Below are 20,897 nucleotides of genomic sequence, written 5' to 3'. Positions count from 1 at the left end.
TTCATTAACAAAAGCTTTGGTAACTCTGAATTCAAACAAGTACACAAACATTATTATAAATAACGGATAAACCCAGTGGCAGGTAAGTTAAATGATCTGCACTACAATCTGAGTTTAGGTCAGTAACACTAGCAAAGTCAAAGAGCCTGTAAATTCAAATTTACTGCTCAATTATTAGATTCCATTTCAACTGAGTCACAAGTAACAGGTTGTCTTGCCCTTTAGCTCTCTAGTCCTTATCAAAGGATGAAGTCATTTAAATATCTCCTTTGACAGTTTAAATAAATAAGCAGATTTCATATCCTCACATAGAAGGCTTTTCATTTAATGAATGAACAGATGACTGGAAGTGGATTTGTGCTTAAAAGGTAAACAATGCAAGCTTACAGATGTCTAACAGGCAAAAAACCACTGTCAAATGTTGTTTTTATAAAGTTGTTAGTTCTGGAGATTTTTTTTTTTAACGTGGAAAAAATAAATTAATCCTACCTTACCAAGCAAGTATGAGAAACTGGTTAGATAATTATATGATTATAATATTATTTTAAAAGACATAAGTCTGATAACTAAATTTAGAAAAATTAGATTTTGAGCTTACGAATCCTATAAACATGGGAGGTTATCATCACTTTTAAAAGAGACACTTAGGAGTTCCCAACGTGGCGCAGTGGTTAATGAATCCGACTAGGAACCATGAGGTTGCGGGTTTGGTCCCTGCCCTTGCTCAGTGGGTTAACGATCCGGCGTTGCCGTGAGCTGTGGTGTAGGTCGCAGATGCGGCTCGGATCCCGCGTTGCTGTGGCTCTGGTGTAGGCCAGTGGCTACAGCTATGATTTGACCCCTAGCCTGGGAACCTCCATATGCCATGGGAGTGGCCCAAGAAATGGCAAAAAGACCAAAAAAAAAAAAAAGACAAAGTAATTATAAATGTAAACTTTAGTAAGTAGTAAGCAAATATCCAAAGGAAATGACCTAGTATGAGAAAAGAAGAGAAGGGAACAGAACAGAACAAATAGCTGCATAGATGATGAATTAAGGAATTAAAATATAAGCCTTTACCTTGAAACCTAACTTTACTAAATCATGTCGTTTTAGGGCTGCATGAGTACAGGTCATAGCAATGATTTTGGCTTCTTTCACCAAAAGGTATTTAGATCTGTCAAGCCCACTTCGAAGTAGTTCAGAGGCTCTGAATTCCTGTGTGAGTAAGAGAACAATGAGAAACTATTTTAGGAATTTTAAAAAGTTCATGCATTCATACAATCCAGTTTATGAGACAATGTGAGAAATTAATATAAAGATCTCAAAATAAGCCTAAAGAATCATAATTCTGTCCACTATTAAGGTACTAACTGAGTTCATATAATAGCTGATATCCAAGATAATATCAATGAGAATATTGAATATTAATTACCATGGTACCTATATTACTCAAGGGCAATGCAGGAAAATGGACACTACCACATGCATTCTGACCAAAGGGAATTTATTGCAGGGAACTGGTTATACAGGCTGGAGGAGCAGAAAAGCCAACCAGGGAAAGGTGAAGTTAACACAGAGACTGGCAACAGTAGGAAATTACGGCCATTCCTAGGCTAAGAAGTATAAAAAGGGGAGGAAGTGTTATCAGAGCCCAGAAACTGGGGTACCAGAATAAGTTGGAACCACAATGGGCCAGGCCAGCAGAAACTGGACCTACGGAAGAGATGAAGGTAGAGGGAGCTGGTGAGGACATATCCTGGCTTCTCCCTTTCTTCTATTTCTGCCAAATTTCTCATTGGCTAAACCCTGCCAGAAGTCAGCTGCATGAGAGGCTGGGAAATTAATCCTCCAAGGACCAGCCTTAGCCCTGCTGCAGCAGAGGATCCTCCACAGAGTGAAGTAGGAGAGTAGACAATAGATGGATATGAGGGGCAAGCCAGCCCAAACAATAACTAATGTCAAGTTTTAACAAATCTGATCATTGTATCATACTTGCTTCTGACTTTTAAACATTTTTTGTTTTGTTTTTTTAAGTAATTAAAGCACTACAGGTACAGGCAGAGCTACCTTGTGTATATGTCTCCCCCCCTCTCTCCCAGGCCAGGCAGCTATTATTATAAATCCTATGTTTTAATCCTTTTATATTCTATTTACATAATCATAAATATAATACTGTTTTGCAGGTTTTTAAATTTGATTTATCATTATTATACATATACTAATATGTATATGTGTATTTATTTTTCTATACCTGCCATCCATCCATTTCTATCCACTTACCCACACCATGTATCATTGTTTACTGAACATCTACTATGTGCTAGACATTGTTGTAGGAAGTAGGGATATAATCATATCTAAAAGGTACAAAGACACGGTCTTTGTCCTTCTTACTGGAAGTAATCCTAAACCTTCTTACTGAGGAATCTGAGCCTGACTGTGATCCTTTTCTGGGATGGCTGTAGTATTCCAGGATGTTTCCCATAAGGAATGAGAAAACTAGGAAGAATCCCAATGGGCCCCTGGGTTCCAAACATATTATTCTCTGTCCCATTTGTATAGTGGTGATTCTTATTTCACCTTAATAAGCAGGAACAATCATCCTGTTTAAAACAGAAATCTCATTTTTTGCCCACTGGTCTAAGGCATAAAGAACCTAGAATGGCCAAATTCCAAATCAAAGAACCATTATTAAATCTACTAATGGAAACATTTCTTTTGTAAATACTAAGACTTTCACACCAGAAAAGCCAGGATAATGGGGATTCAATATGTATCTTAATTTTCACTTATTTCTTCAACTACAACAATAAATGTTTCCAATAATCTCACTTAAAAGTATTACATTGGTTTGTTAGGTGTGAATATTCTATTTACCACATTTAATAAAAGAAAACCAACTAAGCTTAAAACTCTTAAAGCAAAGTTAAATGAACTTGAGAATCCTTACCTCGAGCTGAGTAAAGATTTTCTTGATATGCCTGAAACATCCTTCAGCAATTTCCATGTCTTCCTCATAAGATCGGCCTTTAAAAATGGGTTGAGGGGCATTTGCAAAGTACTCATGAAAAGGGAAGAAAGTGGAAACTTCGGTAACATTTGGCAATGTGTTACCTTTATTTTTCACTTTGCTTATATACTCTTCCCAACGAGACATTACCTGTAAGAAAAAGCGACTTTAGGTTAAATTTATCAGCTATTACGTCTAAATAATAAAATAAAAAAAATTAAAAAGACATCAAGTAAAAATAAGATTTGGTAGGTAAAGGAAAAGGAAAAGAAAAGCAATCTTTTACTTAATAGGAACTATTTCTTATCCAAGTCACTGAAAGACTGCCTTTCTTTTATAAAAGTAATCTTTAAGAGTCTAAGAAAAAAAAAAGTCTTTAATCAAAAATGTACAGATGGAGAAAAAACTCAGGATCATCTCATAGGACTTTGATTCAAATACTTAGATTTTCCACATATATTAAAACAGTTTATTATTGATGATAAAAAAAAAAACCCTCTTTGGTCAAAGAAGTTCCTTATTTTTTCACTATCTTGGTATTTCTCCATATATGGTTAGGTCCAGCTCTAGCAGTTTTTAGTCAATTTAACACTTGTCAACCCTTCTTCTGGACCTTCATAATTCTTCCAATTCACTTTAATACATTTACAAAGAACTTCTGGTTAAGTTAAGCATATATTTGAAAGCTCCTTTTATAACTTCTCTAAGACAGCTAGTTTAATTACATCTTGGTATAAATATTAACTACACCTCTGCTCAGTTCCTATTTAATCTCAATTTCTGTAATTCTCTCAAAATTTCTGTTATAACTGCAGTGTTTCTCAAGTGTGGTCCTCAGGCAGAATATCTGAGAAGTTAAATAAAAATGAAGATTCCTAGATGCCATCCCTTATGGAGAGAAAGACGCTGGGGATTGAGCTTGAGAATTTCCTTTTTAAACAACTTTCCCAATGTGATTACTGAATGTTGATCTACACCGTAAGGCCTCAAGTTCATATTTCCCAAATTACCTAAGCCTTTGCGATTTATATACTACTTCTACTACTTTTAAAAAGCAGTTTTCATTAAGAGCCTAGAGACTTATTTTGTGACAAATATGCACTTAAGCATGATCTTTACTCCATTATTCAAACTTCTAAACAGTCTGGGTCTAATGTATACAACTTTGTAAGACCTAGCATATGCTCTGTGTTTTTACAAGAACCTATGAAACCTGCTCATTTTGAATGGACTCAAGTGGTTTGTCTATCTGCCTGTAACAACCATAAACTCTTTTTTTAATAAACATTTTAAAATTTCAATGTTAGAATTTATACCTAAAATATACAAATAGTACAAAGAGAATATAGTTATAAAAAACTTCATTATTTATGTTTAATCCATTTAAAATTATCTGTAAACCAACTGACTATTAAAATTTATTTTTATTCATTTTACTTGGCTTTCTATTTCTCATTGATTTTCATATCCCAAATATTAACCCTAACAAAAGCAAAAACATATCTCTATAAACTGAAGTCAAACAATGTTTTAACTTAAAGTCCTACTTTGAAATGAATTATTAAAAAAAAATGTATTTCTGGAAATTTAAAAAGAACATGTTTTCCCTCATTAGTTGATTAATATGCATATTAAAGGTAAGTTAGAGAACTGCATTTCTTATTGTTGGGTACCTAGGCTATTTAGCTATATTTCTATCGTAATGAAAAAAAAGAGATTAGAAAAAGAGGGGAAAAAAATTAAAAGTAGTAGCACTGGCCTTTCACTGAATGAGTCATCAAGCAAAGTTATTTAGTAAAGAAAATTGAAGGTAACAGGAAACACAGACGCTTAACATTCACAAATATAGCGCTGGCAATAGCAAACATTTTAGTCTACTCAAAGAAAAATAAGCTTTCAAGAAGGAACTAAGAGCCCATACCAGTTTCCAGATGAGACCATACTATAATAAAGCATTATTTAAAAAAACCCTTAATCTCTTACCTGATATAAGAAGAAATAGCCTGCAGTTTCACAAGTATATGAAGCATCTCCTGGAACCCCAAGACTCTTCTGTAATCTTTTGACTTCTTCTAAAAGTTCTATTCTTCGAGCTAGGACATAATTAACTCTTCCATATCTAAAAATTTCAATTAAGTAAAAAGGCAAAATTATATAACGAAGAGACTTTCAAAGAAACTGTCTGTAAAATATTTAAGAAAATCTTAACAGAAACTAAGTTATACAAAAGATCTTGCTGGGAGTTCCCGTTGAGGCACAGCAGAAACAAATCCAACTAGGAACCATGAGGTTGGGGGTTCGCTCCCTTGGCCTCACTCAGTGGTTTAAGGACCCGGTGTTGCCGTGAGCTGTAGTGTAGGTTGCAGACGCAGCTCAGATCTGGCATTGCTGTGGCTGTGGTGTAGGCCGGCAGTTATAGCTCGGATTTGACCCCTAGCCTTGGAACTCCATATACCGTGGGTATGGCCCTAAAAAGATCTTACTAAGATAATGAAGGTGGCTACACTAAAGAATAGACTTTCAATGTAGGAAAAAAAAAAAACCAACTGTTTTCTATTGGTAGAAGATGCCATCCTGGACTTCCATAACTAGAGAGAAGTCAATACCTCATCTCAAAGGACAGGATGACTCTCTTGATAGGGGTTAATGCTGCTGGTGACTATAAGTTGAAGACAATGCTCATTCACCATTCCAGAAATCCTAGGAAATTCTTTAAGAATTATGCTGAATTTACTTGTGCTCTGTTAATGGAACAAAGCCTGGCTATTTACAAGATGGCTTACTAAATATTTTAAGCCTACTGTTTGGACCTACTGCTCAGAAAAGAAGATTCCTTTCAAAATATCATTGCTCACTGACAACACACCCAAGAGCTCTGATGGGGATGTGCAACAATATTCATGTTGCTTTCATGCCTGCTAACACAATATCCATTCTGTAGCCCATGGATCAAGGAGTCATTTTGACTTTCAAGTCTTATTCTTTAAGAAATACATTTTGAAAGGCTATAGCTGCCACAGACAGTGATTCCTCTGATGGTTCTGGACAAAAGTAAACTGACAATCTTCTGGAAAGGATTCACCATTTTAGAGGCCATTAAGAACATTCATGATTTGGAGTTACTGCTTTGGCACAGTAGGTTAAGACTGCAGTGGCTCAGGTCACTGAAGCGGTGAGGGTTCAATCCCTGGCCCTGGCACAGTGGGTTAAAGGATGCAGCATTGCTACAGCTGTGGTGTAGATCATATCTGCAGCTCAAATTCAATCCCTGGCGTGGGAACTTCCATTTGCCATGAGTGCAACCATCAAGAGAAAAAAAGAAAAAGGAAAGAAAGAACATTCGTGAATCACTAGAAAAGGTCAAAGTATCAAATTAACAGGAGTTTGGAAGAAGTCAATCCTAACCTTCCTGGGTGACTTTGAGGGGTTTTAAGACTTCAGTAAAGGAAAACAAACTGTAGTTGTCATAGAAGTAGCAAGGAAACTAGGCCCTAAAGATGCGACTGAATTGTTGCAATCTCATGATAAAAGTTTAACAGGTGAGGAGTTGTTTCTTATGGAGGAGCAAAGAAGGTAGTTTCTTCAGATGGAATCTATTCCTGGTGAAGATGCTATGAAGATTGTTGAAATGACAACAAAGTATTCAGAATCTTACATAAACTTAGTTGATAAAGCAATGGCAGGGTTTGAAAGAAGTGACTCTAATTTTGAAAGAAGTTCTACTGTGGGTAAAATACTACCAAGCACCATTGCCTGCTATAGGGAAATCCTTCATGAAAGGAAGATTCAATTCATTTGGCAAACGTCAGTGTTGTCTCATTTTAATAAGTTGCTATAACCACCCAACCTTTAGCAACCACTACCCTTATCAGTCAGCAGCCATCAACATCAAGGTAGGCCCTCGACCCACAAAAAGATTATAACTTACTTAAGGCTTAGATGTGGTTAACATGTTTTAGCAAAAAGTTATTTTTCCCTCTTTTTACGGCTGACCTGAAGCATATGGAAGTTCCCAGGCTAAGGGTTGAATCAGAGCTGCAGCTGAGGCCTGTGCCACAGCCACTGGATTTGAGCTTGCATCTGTGACCTACACTGAAGCTTGCAGCAATGCTGGATCCTTAACCCAGTGAGTGAGGCCAGGAGCAAATGCTGGGTCCTTAACCTGCTGAGCCACAAGAGGAACTCTAGCAATAAAGTATTTTTTAGTTAAACTATGGGAATGTGATATTCATTTGACTATGGTGGTCTGAAACTGAATCTGCTGTATTTTTGAGGTATGCCTGTACACAATTATAAATGATGGCGTAATTACAGCAGATTATTGAAAGAGACTAACAAAAAATTATTTTGGAGAGGCAGGATTATGAATGATCACTTCCTCTTTACTATCTTACTAGATATACAAATTTTCCTTTAGGAAAAGTGATAGTACTTTTATTGTGAAACGAAAGTCACTATTTTTCTTTTTAACTATAACAAACAGAGAGAAATGAAATAATATGCACAAACACACATTACTAAGACCTGGGGCTTGACTTCTGTATCTGAAAGCAAAAAGTATTTTCTTCTTGAGAAAGTTGGTAGTACCTGAAATCACTTTTAAAAATTCTACTATATTTAAAAACTATAAACTTTACTATAATACGACTATAATTACAAAATTTAAAGCATTCCATCAGCACCTATACATTGACTGAATTTTGCATTATTAGATTTTAAAGTTCAGCCCACTTGTGTAAGTCAGGATTAATAAGAAGTACACATGGGAGTTCCTGTTGTGGTTCAGTGGGTTATGAACCTGACTAGTATCCATGAGGATGCAGGTTCAATCCCTGGCCTTCTCCATGAGTTAAGGATCCGGCATTGCTGGATAACTGTGTAGGTTAACCGTATAGGTTGCAGATGTAGCTTGGATCTGGCATTTCTATGGCTGTGGCATAAGCCAGCAGCTGCAGTTCTGATTGGACCCCTAGCCTGGGAACTTCCATATGCCATGGGTGCGGCCCTAAAAAGAAAAAAAAAAAAAGTACACATGGAGAGCATTACTAGCCGATCCAAAATGAAAAACCTAGAGCCCCAATAACTTAATCAGAGTTGATCCTGCCCCCTGACTTTTTAGAAGCTTAAAAATGTTTGGTGAGCTCTTTAATACAATGACCCCAAAATAAATGCAACACAATAATTTAACACTCTTTTAGTCTTCTGATGTCTATCATTAGTTAAAAGTAATGTTCAATAGTCAAAAACTATATTAAATATGTACAGCTTGTTAATTATGCCTATTGTTTGAAACTGTGCTGTAAAATGAATTTAAGTATAAATGCAATGAACTATTATAAAGCAATTTTGAAGGAAAACACCAAAATACTAACAGCAGAAGAAATTTGATTTGTAAAACTTTAACCACTTTATATAATATTAAATATAAAGTCCAGCTAAACTGGCATTCTGAAATAATACTTATAACCCCAAAGCTTATACTATCATTAATCTCCAATTGCATTTTGTTAAATGAACCACTTAATTGGTATCTAAAACATATACAAATTAAAAGGATGAAACATGAAAAGGAATTGCATTAGGCTGTGCAGTTTCGGTTTGGCAACATTAATTATTTTGATAAATAGAAAGCAAATGGAAATCTTCAATTTAAAAAAGAATGAACAAGGTAACTCTCTTCACAGAAGTAACTGTACATTTGAGGTAAAATGGCATAAACACGTAGAACTGAAGCTGAAGGAGATCATGACCAGGCTTGGGGTCAACTGAGTATAGACTACGAAGGTTATGATAGAACCCTTCAGAATTCAGTTAGATTATTCACTGCTCTCTTCTAATGCTTCTTCATTAAAGAAACAATAAGAGGAAGTTCCTGTCATGGCTCAGTGGTTAACAAACCTGACTAGCATCCATAAGGACATGGGTTCGATCCCTGGCCTCGCTCAGTGGGTTAAGGATCCAGTGTTGCCATAAGCAGTGGTACAAGTCATAGACGAGGCTCGGATCCTGCACTGCTGTGGCTCTGGTGTAGACCAACCAGCAGTTGTAGCTCAGATTGGACCCCTAGACTTGGAACTTCCACATGCCTCAGGTGTGGCCCTAAAAAGGGAAAAAGACAAAAAAAAGGAATCAATAAGAGAAGGTTAAAAACTCTTTACAAACTCATATACTGTTTCAAAACTCATCCCCATTTGCTCACCTACTGAAATCTTTCTCTGTCTCCAGCTCTTCTTCTCCATGACCAAGACGCAGGAGGTGGCGCTCATCAATGTCTAAAGCCATGATTTTCTCAAACAACTGGTTCAGGGCCTGGAAGAATAAAAAAAAGGATGATAGTGAGTTTTAAAGAATCAGGAGGCTCCTTTTAAAAGTTGCAACAACTAAAAATCAGATGGACAGAAAAGAATGAGCATTGCCTAGTCAAATAATCAAAGTCAAAACACAGAAGGAAACATCTTACATTAGGCCGTTTAAACAAAATAGTATTTCTATTGATTTCTGATATTGCTACATGTGTATACTTTGTCAAATTAATAACTGGAAATCATAAAAACCAGCAATTACATTTCTGCTTATTTATGAAAAGAGAAGGCTTTGGCTCAGTTTCTACTTCCCTCAAGTGGTAATAATTATTAAAATAATAACCACATCAAGTTTCATTTTATTCAACAATTTCCATGAGTTGCAAAAAACTGAGAGTTTCTCTAGTTGTGTAAGGCCTCTTAGGAGGTGTCTGGGTAGAATACATCAAGAGGACTACAGAGAGGAATGGTAAACTGCATCATTCCAATCTTAAGCTAAAAATCCAAATTAGTTCTCTATACAACCATGAGCAAGGTACTCATCGCAGACTATCCTGATGAAAGCCATTTACCCACAAAGTGTTCCTATTTAGGGCTCCCTGATATCCTAGTATTTATTATCTGAGAATATGCAGTTACAAGGGTTTGCAGAAAGGCAAAAGTTTCACTGCATGGAAAGATACACAAGAAAAGATGACATTTAAAAATTAGCTCCCACTCAAGCATTTCTCCTAATTTACCATTAGACTAAACCTGCCCATGAAACCAATATCGAGACTTGTAAACATCCAGGCTATATAGAGTATACAAATATCTTTTGTTATCAAAATTCTAGCAATTAGATCTCAAAAACTGAAGAGATAAACAAATTTTCAGAAAAAAATTCACACTATCCCAATTCTTGATAATCTACATCCCAAACTTGAGACCCATTAAATCAGACTCTATGGCATTACTCACTATCCAAACCTTCCCTGTCCAAATTCATGAACCACATAGATTTAAGGGGCAAAAAATACTCACATATTACAATCTCAGAAAAAACTGCAAAACTTCATTCTGAATTAAAGTGATATTGGAGAACTGTTTAAATTATATATGTAAGCCAAGACCTGGCAAACAAAACAGTTGTGAAAAACTAACAATTTGCATTAGAAAGTTCCCTTATGGCACAGTGGACTAAGGATCTGGTCTTGCCACACCTGTGGTGGCATGGGTTCAATCCCTGGCCTGGGAACTTCCATATACTGTTGAGTGTGAACCAAAAGAAAAAAAAAAAAAAGAAAGAAAGAAAAAGGAAAAGGAAAAGAAACAGTTTGCATTGAAGAGGATGATTTGATTGTCAAAGGAACAAGAAAGGCCATTAGCAAACAATTAACTCTTTGGCTGTTTTTGCAAAATAACCTTCTCTACAATTGTGCTACACAAGTCAGCCATAAGCAGGGATACTACAGAAAGTCATTATTAAACTTTGACAAATTTTACTAAAAAATATTATGTTAAAACAATACATGAATAACTCTTTAATCATTCTAAGAATCTGCAATATATATTGATAAAATTATTAGAGACTAAATTATTAAATAGGAAAAAAAAAAGTCTTTACATAGTTTGCTCCTTTTATCAAGATAAAATCTCAGAGTTCCTGTTGTGGTTCAGTGGTAACGAACCCAACTAGTATCCATGAGGATGCTGGTTCGATCCCTGGCCTTGCTCACTGGGTTAAGGATCTTGTGTTGCCATGAGCTGTGGTGTAGGTCACAGACGTGGCTCAGATCTGGCATTGCTGTGGCTGTGGTGTAGGCTGGCAGCTGCAACTGCTACTTGACCCCTATCTAGGAGTTCCCACATGCCACATGGGCAGCCCTTAAAAAAAATAAAGTCTCAACTTTTTCCCCTGTACGATTTTAATACACCAGGCCATTTTTCCTTATAAACTTTATTTATTTATTTATTTAGTCTTTTTAGGGCTGCACCCGTAGCACATGGAGGTTCCCAGGCTAGGAGTCTAATCAGAGTTGTAGCTGCTGGCCTATGCCACAGCCACAGCAACGCCAGATCCGAGCTGTGTCTGCAACCTACACCACAGAGCACAGCAACGCCAGATCCTTAACCCACCGAGTGAGGCCAGGGATCAAACCCACAACTTCATGGCTCCCAGGTGGATTTGTTTCCTCTGTGCCATGACGGGAACTCTAACCCTATTATAAACTTTAAAGATATAAAAACATAAATGAATGAATTGGATAGTATTACTTTTTAAATCGTGAGATTAAAATTTGACGAATAACAGAGTAAATGACATTTAGCATTCTAAAAACCCAGTGTTTCTTTGTATACTAACTTTTTTAAAGAACTGGTTAACCGCAGACACTATTGTTAATACGCAATCAGAGAAATTAAGTACCTTTGGAGGTTTAGATTACCGTGCAAGTTTCGTAACATGTTTCAAAATATTCTGAGAGCTGCCTGTCACATTTCACATGAGAGTTAGTAAATATTACTTGTTCTTCCTCATTTCTATGACAGTGACAGCTTCAGAATTCCTCAGAACACATACATATGTAAAGATCATTTTTTCAGCCAGTATTTACAAGAAAGGAGCTTGTTTTTCTTTGTTTTAGCTATTTATAAAAACCTTATGTATTGGATCTGCAACATAACAATAGTCCTTCTGTGTAATATACATATTTATATGTATACTTTATAAGGATTTAAAATTCAATCCAGTCTTAATATGATCAACGTTTAGTCTTTGAGGAATATCTATTCTACTAGTAGAGAAATACTACTAGTAAGGGGTAATGCTTTTGATCTCAAAGTAAAAGGTCTAGCTTAGCATGGAAGATGGGAAAAGGGGGAAAAGGGCAATTACCAACTATCCAAATATACTTAGGTTTTCCACATTTGGACTGCCTCCATTTGAAATAAAAGATTGTTTTTATATTTTTCTCAATATGGTCTGGTCATGACCAGTGATAATTCAAGATTAAATCAATAATAAACACTATGCTCATTAGCCTTTCCTGGTATTTTGTGTGCCCATAATCAGGTTATCATATAAGAAGAAATCTCCACTGTGCTTTTAAGCATCTCCTGCTCCATACATGCATGTCCACTCCTTACATACAGATATTTCTTACATGTCTACTTCTTACACCCACACCCACACACTCACTCTCTCTCTCACCTGATTGGAATGAGTAACAATCAGAGTCCTCTGCTCTGGGAAATTGTGATAGATATTGGATATGATTTGGACTGCCACATCTGTTTTTCCTGTACCTGGTGGTCCCACAACCTAAAAAGGCAATGAACACGTAGCACAGCACTAAGTTAAAATTGAAATTTTAAAACTGAAAGATCAAATAAATTTAAAAATTTGCTGGATGAGTTCACTGCAGAATGGACAAGACAGTGAGCTTGATGACAAATCAATACACATCACCCAATCCAAACAACAAACAGGAAAAAAAAAAAAGATTAAAAGAATAATAAACACAGCCTTGTGACTCCATGGGGCAATATTAATAGATTTAACATATCACTGAAGTTCTGGATAGACAGATACCAGGAATAAAGGATAAATATTAAATATGATAGACTATCTTTCCCTAGAATTCTTTAAAATATATTTGATGTTTGCAAGAAAAAGTTCTAGTACTGCCTGATGGTATTTTCAAGGTATTTATACATAATAGTAAGAAAACAACAACATAAAACGGGAAGATTAATGGACCTACATGAAAGCAAGGATATTCCATTCAACTTAAGAGACAAAATACTGATTCTAATAGACTGTGAAAAGTATGTATATTGTAATTCTCTAGAGCAGCCATTAGGAAAAAAACTGTACAAGAGATATAGTAAAACAACAAAACGAATAAATAAAAATGAAACACTAAGAAATAAAAGGCATACAAATAGGAAGAGAAGAGATAAAACTGTCACTGTATACAGATGACATGATAGTATACATAGAAAACTGTAAGGACTCAACCCAAAAACTACTTGAACTTATTAATATATTCAGCAAAGTAGCAGGCTATAAGATTAACATTCAGAAGTCAGTCACATTTCTGTATACCAGCAATGAAATATTAGAAAAGGAATACAAAAATATAATACCTTTTAAAATTGCACCTCAAAAAAATCAAATACCTCGCAATACACCTGACCAAGGAGGTAAAGGACTTATATGCCAAGAACTATAAAACTTTGATCAAAGAAATTAAAGAAGATGTAAAGAAATGGAAAGATATTCCATGTTCATGGATTGGAAAAAACAATATTGTAAAAAGGGCCATACTACCCAAAGCAATCTATAGATTCAATGCAATCCCTATCAAATCACCCATGACATTTTTCACAGAACTAGAACAAACAATCCAAAAATTTATATGGAACCACAAAAGACCCAGAATTGCCAAAGCAATACTGAGAAACAAAAACCAAGCAAGGGGCATAACTCTCCCAGATTTCAAGAAATACTACAAAGCCACAGTCATCAAAACAGTGCGGTACTGGTATCAAAACAGACAGACAGACCAATGGAACAGAATAGAGAACCCAGAAATAAACCCTGACACCTATGGTCAATTAATCTTTGACATGGGAGGCAAGAACATAAAATGGGGAAAAGAAAGTCTATTCAGCAAGCATTGCTGGGAAACCTGGACAGATGCATGCAAAGCAATGAAATTAGAACACACCGGAGTTCCCATCATGGCTCAGTGGTTAGCGAATCCGACTAGGAACCATGAGGTTGTGGGTTCGGTCCCTGCCCTTGCTCAGTGCATTAACGATCCGGCGTTGCCATGAGCTGTGGTGTAGGTTGCAGACGCGGCTCAGATCCAGCGTTGCTGTGGCTCTGGTGTAGGCCGGTGGCTGCAGCTCCGATTCAACCCCTAGCCTGGGAACCTCCATATGCTGCGGGAGTGGCCCAAAGAAATAGCAAAAAAAGACAAAAAAAAATTAGAACACACCCTCACACCATGCACAAAAATAAACTCAAAATGGCTGAAAGACTTAAATATAAGACAAGACACCATCAAACTCCTAGAAGAGAACATAGGCAAAACACTCTCGGACATCAACATCATGAATATTTTCTCAGGTCAGTCTCCCAAAGCAATAGAAATTAGAGCAAAAATAAACCCATGGGACCTCATCAAACTGAAAAGTTTTTGCACAGCAAAGGAAACCAAAAAGAAAACAAAAAGACAACTTACAGAATGGGAGAAAATAGTTTCAAATGATGCAACCGACAAGGGCTTAATCTCTAGAATATATAAGCAACTTATACAACTCAACAGCAAAAAAGCCAATCAACCAATGGAAAAATGGGCAAAAGACCTGTATAGACTGTTTTCCAAGGAAGATACACAGATGGCCAACAAGCACATGAAAAAATGCTCAACATCGCTGATTATAAGAGAAATGCAAATCAAAACTACCATGAGATACCACCTCACACCAGTCAGAATGGCCATCATTAATAAGTCCACAAATAACAAGTGCTGGAGGGGGTGTGGAGAAGAGGGAACTCTCCTGCACTGCTGGTGGGAATGTAAACTGGTATAGCCACTATAGAGAACAGTTTGGAGATACCTTAGAAATCTATATACATAGAACTACCATATGACCCCTCAATCCCACTCTTTGGCATATATCTACTTAAAACTAGACAAAACTCTACTTAAAAGAGACACATGTACCCTCATGTTCATTGCAGCACTATTCACAATAGCCAAGACATGGAAACAACCCAAATGTCCATCAACAGATGATTGGATTCGGAAGATGTGGTATATATACACAATGGAATACTACTCAGCCATAAAAAAGAATGACATAATGCCATTTGCAGCAACATGGATGGAACTAAAGACTCTCATACTGAATGAAATGAGTCAGAAGGACAAAGACAAATATGATATCATTTATAACTGGAATCTAATATATAGCACAAATGAACCTTTCCACAGAAAAGAAAATCATGGACTTGGAGAATAGACCTGTGGCTGCCCAATGGGAGAGGGAGGGAGTGGGAGGGATCGGGAGCTTGGGGTTATCAGATACAACTTGGAATGGATTTACATGGAGATCCTGCTGTGTAGCATCGAGAACTATGTCTAGATACTTATATTGCAACAGAACAAAGCGGGGGAAAATGTAAACATGTAAGAGTAACTTGGTTCCCATGCTGTAGAGCGGGGGAAAAAAAAAGAAACACTAAAAACTGTTCAAATAACTCAGAAAGCAAGAGGAAAAGGGAAACAAGAACACACAAAAAAAGGGAACAAACATAAAACAAATAATAAAATGGTAGGCCTAAATCCAAACACATCAATAAGTACATTAAATGTAAATGAACTAAACACACCAATTAAAAGCAGAAACTGTCAGAATAGATTTTAAAAAATGCCCCAACTATATGCTGTCTATAAGAAACTTCAAATATAGGTAGGTTAGAAGTAAAATGATGGGAAAAGATATAACAGAAAGCTGCAGTGGCTATATTAATATCAAAGTAGACTTTAGAGCAAAGAAAATTACCAGTGATGATGTCAGACATTATATATGATGAAAGCATCAATTCACCAAGAAGACACAGCAATGCTAAAAGTGAACGTATAAGATATATACATTCTTTATAAAGTTTTAAAATACAAGAAGCAAAAATTGAAAGAACTGGAAGGACAAACACATTCACAATTATAGTTGGAGACATTAATATTCCTCTCTCGTTATCAACAGAAATAGTAGGTAGAATACCAAGGACAGAGAAGTACTGATCAATACTTCAACATAATGGATCTCACTGACATAAATAGGACACTCCACCTGAAAACAATAGAAGACCACATTCTTTTCAAGTGCACATGGAATATTTACTGGTGTTCTAGGCCACAAAATGAACCTTAACAAATTTAAGAAAACTGATGTCATAGAAAGCATGTTCTGTGACCATAACGGACTTAGACCAGAAATCAGGATCTGCAAGATAACAGGAAAATCTCCAAATACTTGGAAATTAAACATACTTCCAAATGCGTGTTAACAGACTTTTTCTGTAAAAAGCCAGCAGGTAAACATTTTAGGCTTTGTGGCCCATACAATCTCTGCTTTGCTACCGCAGCACAAAAATGGCTAGAGGCAATATATAAACAAATGGCCTAACTAGTTCTAATAAAACTTATGAGTACTGGTATGAGTAGGGTCGACACATATAAGATGCCACAAATACTTATAAACACTTAATTCAGTTGGGGTTTTATGCTTAAAATAGAACATACTCTGATAATCTGATGCTTACTTCTAGTCTAAATCCATTTAAGAATGTGTAGAACAATAATTCTCTTACCATAGTCAGCCCAGGCTGCATTCCAGCACGGATGGCCTCTATCTGTGTATGAGTGAACTGAATTGTATTACTGCAAATAAGAATCAAGTTGGTTAAAAATAAAGATGAATGACATTAGTAAAATTTAGACAACAATGACAAGAGGGTTAAATGTCTTCTATTATTTGCCCCTGGTCTCCCAATCTCTACTTCCTCCCATGCAGCCCTTTCTGTGGCTTTGTGTACAATAAAAAGTACATAAAACAAGATCAACCCTCTCAACAAATTTTAAATGTACAGTACAGCACATTGTTAACTATAAGCACAATGTTGAATGGCAGATTTCTAGTGACTGACCCAAAGTCTTCTAATGACTCTCCTCATCTCTGGCCCAACACAGACGAATTAAGACTGAATGGATATTGTGGAAAGAAAAGACTACAGTTATTTCTCAATATATTTAGCCAGGCCCAGACCTCGTGTGAAGTGTCAAAGTTCTAGTTTCCAGTCTAATATCAAATACAATACCACTTTTCAGTCATGGCACGTATGCACAAGGGTAGCTGCTAAATGTAACAAATGGTCATGAAGTAAGAACCCCGTAATTATATTAAGATGGCCCTCTAATATTTACTTCTCATTGTACCTGAAATCTTTCTTTTTGAATTATTATTACAGAATGGCCAAAAATGTATGAACTATTTAGTCAACTGACAGAATAGAAGAGGATCCAGAAATATATTTCCTAAAATTTTTAAAGAATCAGAAAAAATTTTTGAATACTTCTAATTCATTTGAAATATCAAACTATTATTATTCATTATTACAATTAGCAGAGATAGTGAAAGTACCGTTTGGGTTGGTTGTAAGGATAAGGACCTCTATTAGGAATAACATGAGGTTCAACAACTAAGGTTTTTGCTTCTTCAGTGTCTTCATCTTCCCCATCTGCATCTTTCCTTTTCTTCCCTTTTCCACTTCTTACTGGAAAAGTTATCCTACAAGACCAAAGTCTTTGTTCATTTTTAGTAAACAACAATTTACTAAGCACCAATCCTATGCATGACATCATAGAGAGGACACTCAGATGAGTAATAAACATTTAAGGTTTAAAGGAACTTAATATCTGTATACAAATTTTGGACAAAAGTAAATTTAAAAGCACTAAAATGTATGTTAAAGGTGTTCAGATCAAGAAAGTCATCTGACTAAGGGTGAATCAAAGAAGAAACATTTAATTAGTTTTTTTAGGGGAAATAATTAATGATTTTATTTCAATTTATTTATTTATTTATTTATTTAGTCTTTTCAGGGCCACACTCTAGGCATATGGAGATTCCCAGGCTAGGGGCTTAATTGGAGTTGCAGTTGCCGGCCTGCACCATAGCCACAGCAATGCAGGATTCAAGATGTGTCTGCGACCTACATCACAGCTCACGGTAACACCAGATCCTTAACCCACTGAGCTAGGCCAGGGATCAAACCTGTGTCCTCATGGATGCTAGTCAGATTCGTTTCCACTGAGTCAAGACAAGAACTCCTAACTACTCTATTTTAATCAGAGTAATATTCACATAACATAGATTTCACCATTTTAAAGTTTAGTAGATTCACAAATTATACAGTCATCACTACTCTCTAATGCCAGAATATTTTCATTATCACAAGGAAACCCCACGCCAATTAAGTAATTACTCCATTATTCCAACCTAAACCCATCCTCTGGCAACCAATAATCTGTCTTCTGTCTTTATATTGTCCTAGTGTGGATATTTCAAGTAAATGGAATCATACCGCATTTATTCTCTTCTGTCTCCTATCTTTCCTTAGCATAATGTTTACGAAAAAAAAATATATTCTTATGGCACATGTACTGTAAAGTGCTATACACATTGTCCTTTACTTAATCAGAAAACACTATGGAAAAGATGGCAAATAAAATAAATTTCAATGGATTTAGACATACAAACATGGGAGGGAAGACATTTCAGAAAGACAGAATTAACAGCAGGGACTCAAGTACAAATAGCCCATTTTGCTGGAGAGCAAAATACAAAAGAGAAAATACGGAAAGAGATAAAGGCTGGAGCCTTGTTATAACACCTTTGGGATCAAGCTTTTAAGGCAGAAGTTCTCAGTCTGGGGTCAGGGATACCTCAGAAGGCAACTCCCATTGGTACCAGAGGAAGTCAACAAACATCCTAAAATTAAGCTAAAAAATTAATTCTCTATCTGCACTTTGTCCAGTCTTTGTTCACACTCTGAAAAACAGGTAATACCAAAAAAAGGAAGGAAAAAAAAAAAGCTAAGAACCAAAAAAGCTAGGAGGTCAGTTCTTATTTTGAAGAGCAACAGAAGAAATCAAAATTTTCAGTTAGACAATGGAATGACTCTAGCAGTAAGGCATGTAATAGGTTTAAGCAGGGAGAGAGGGAGGAAGGACACTGTCATTACAAAGACTGAAGGTGTTGAGGGCCTAGGAAGGCAGCAGTCAGGACTGATGTAAGGGGAAAAAAATGCATCCTTTAAGGCAGAATCTGTAAGACAGCAGGAGTTATGAGAATAAAAAGATTAAAAATAATGCTGAGATTTCAAGAAGCCTTTACCATTAATAAGATTAGGAAAGTATGAAGGAAGACTGGGCTTGGGAGTTATAAAGGATACATGTTTTTTATATGTAGAATTATTATATTTATATTTAATTATATTTAATAGCCCATTAAAAGCTGTCTGTTCTAATTTGCAACTGAGAAAGTAATTAAGTCCTTTGCCACCATTGTAGGTACACTTAGTGCTTTGCCATCAATCCAGAGGATGGAATTCATGAAGCAATCAGTGCTTAAGGTACTTTGTGGTTTTTTTCCTACTCAAAACCAAAGCTCCTTTGAGTGTAACTATAATACAAATACTTAAAATCTGTGAAACCCAGCAGAGTTAAGAGAATTTTTTTCCTAAAAACCAAAGAAAGTTCAAAATCACCTGGCTATGTGTATTAATTAGGGAATACATCAGACTGTGTATAATCGGCCAAGACATTATTTCTTCAGTCAAATGCTGCAAATATATTTAGATAGTACTCTTCAGACAAAAAGCAATTACTGTAAGAGAAGAGGCTACTTTTATTGTGGTTCTAAAATAGGTACTATACAAAGAATTGGAAATAGAGTCAAATTCATCCAGATGATTTTATGGTGAAGGTACAGACTGTCAAACAATACCCAGATATGACACTCGGTATTAGTTACAGTCCTGATGGCCTAACTCAGAATGACTACAGAAAGCATGAAAAGGAATATATCCAGTTGTGACGTTACCTGAAAGGGGGTATCTGCAGAGCTGGGTCATCCACGGTTACTTTAACATTATGACCAGGAAAGCTGGCTTTTAAATGCTCAATGGAGAGAAATGTATCATTGAAATCAAGGGTGGCGATCTGATTGGGCATTTTGGAATAATGTGCACTGCTTGGATCCCCATAGCCTAAAATGATGTCATGCAGCCAGTCAGGTACCACACAATCGGTATTCATCAGGTTCCGAATAGTCTCTAGCACCGCCTGTCAGTAAGAGGACAAAAACAGATTTTGTTAAGAAGACATCTCAAGCATTTGCACTTCCATGCTATGCAGAGCTGGCTGAGCTAATCCAGAATTCCCAAGTGTTTCAGGGTAAGAAGCTATTTTCCGCTGACAGGTGCTTGGCTAGACTGAATCAACAGCTATATTTTCAGCTGATACCATACACTGAGTTAAACAAAAGACCAAACTTAGCAAGAACAGTTTATCCATTAGGAGTTCATTTAGACAGAATGTCATAAGTGAGTTTACCACTTAACTTCTGTTGAATAGGATGGAAATCTGATCAGGTCTACTCAAGAGTAAGAAAACATTACAGAACAAACCTTTTAAAAAAATGCTGCCTCTTATAAACTACTGGAGTTTCCTCCTCTTTACAATCCATAGTTCCTCAATGCTAAGATCACACACAACCATAAGCACATTAATGTATGCCTCGATGGTAAAACACACCAAAATTTAGAATACTATAATTAGCATTGTTAGAAATAAGAAATAAAAAATAAAGTGAATAATGATAAAATGAAATGTCAAAATTTCAGAACAAAAGAATTAGGACTACAACAAAAAGTCATTATAGTAGTTAATATATACATTGTGAAAAGTTATTACTAAGAACCAAGGCAAATTTTAGACTTTCCAATAATTATTTTGATGAAGTGATCTATCCCACATCTGGAAATG

General features: G+C 36.0%; 1 protein-coding gene across 1 annotated transcript in view; it reads right to left on the bottom strand.

Annotated features, from left to right (window-relative positions):
- Positions 1–20,897, bottom strand: part of AQR (aquarius intron-binding spliceosomal factor) — a 96,591-nt gene that overhangs the window by 25,353 nt on the left and 50,341 nt on the right. Inside the window, 8 exon segments of the mRNA XM_047766784.1 lie at positions 1,060–1,197; positions 2,933–3,142; positions 4,976–5,111; positions 9,192–9,301; positions 12,485–12,595; positions 16,661–16,730; positions 17,491–17,637; positions 19,954–20,195. Of these exon segments, the coding sequence (XP_047622740.1) occupies positions 1,060–1,197; positions 2,933–3,142; positions 4,976–5,111; positions 9,192–9,301; positions 12,485–12,595; positions 16,661–16,730; positions 17,491–17,637; positions 19,954–20,195 (1,164 nt within the window).

The sequence above is a fragment of the Phacochoerus africanus genome, chromosome 2 (assembly GCF_016906955.1).
Source record: "Phacochoerus africanus isolate WHEZ1 chromosome 2, ROS_Pafr_v1, whole genome shotgun sequence".
Lineage (NCBI taxonomy): Eukaryota > Metazoa > Chordata > Mammalia > Artiodactyla > Suidae > Phacochoerus > Phacochoerus africanus.
Note: the sequence above shows the minus strand (reverse complement) of the source record. Positions and strands in the feature narration are given on the sequence as shown.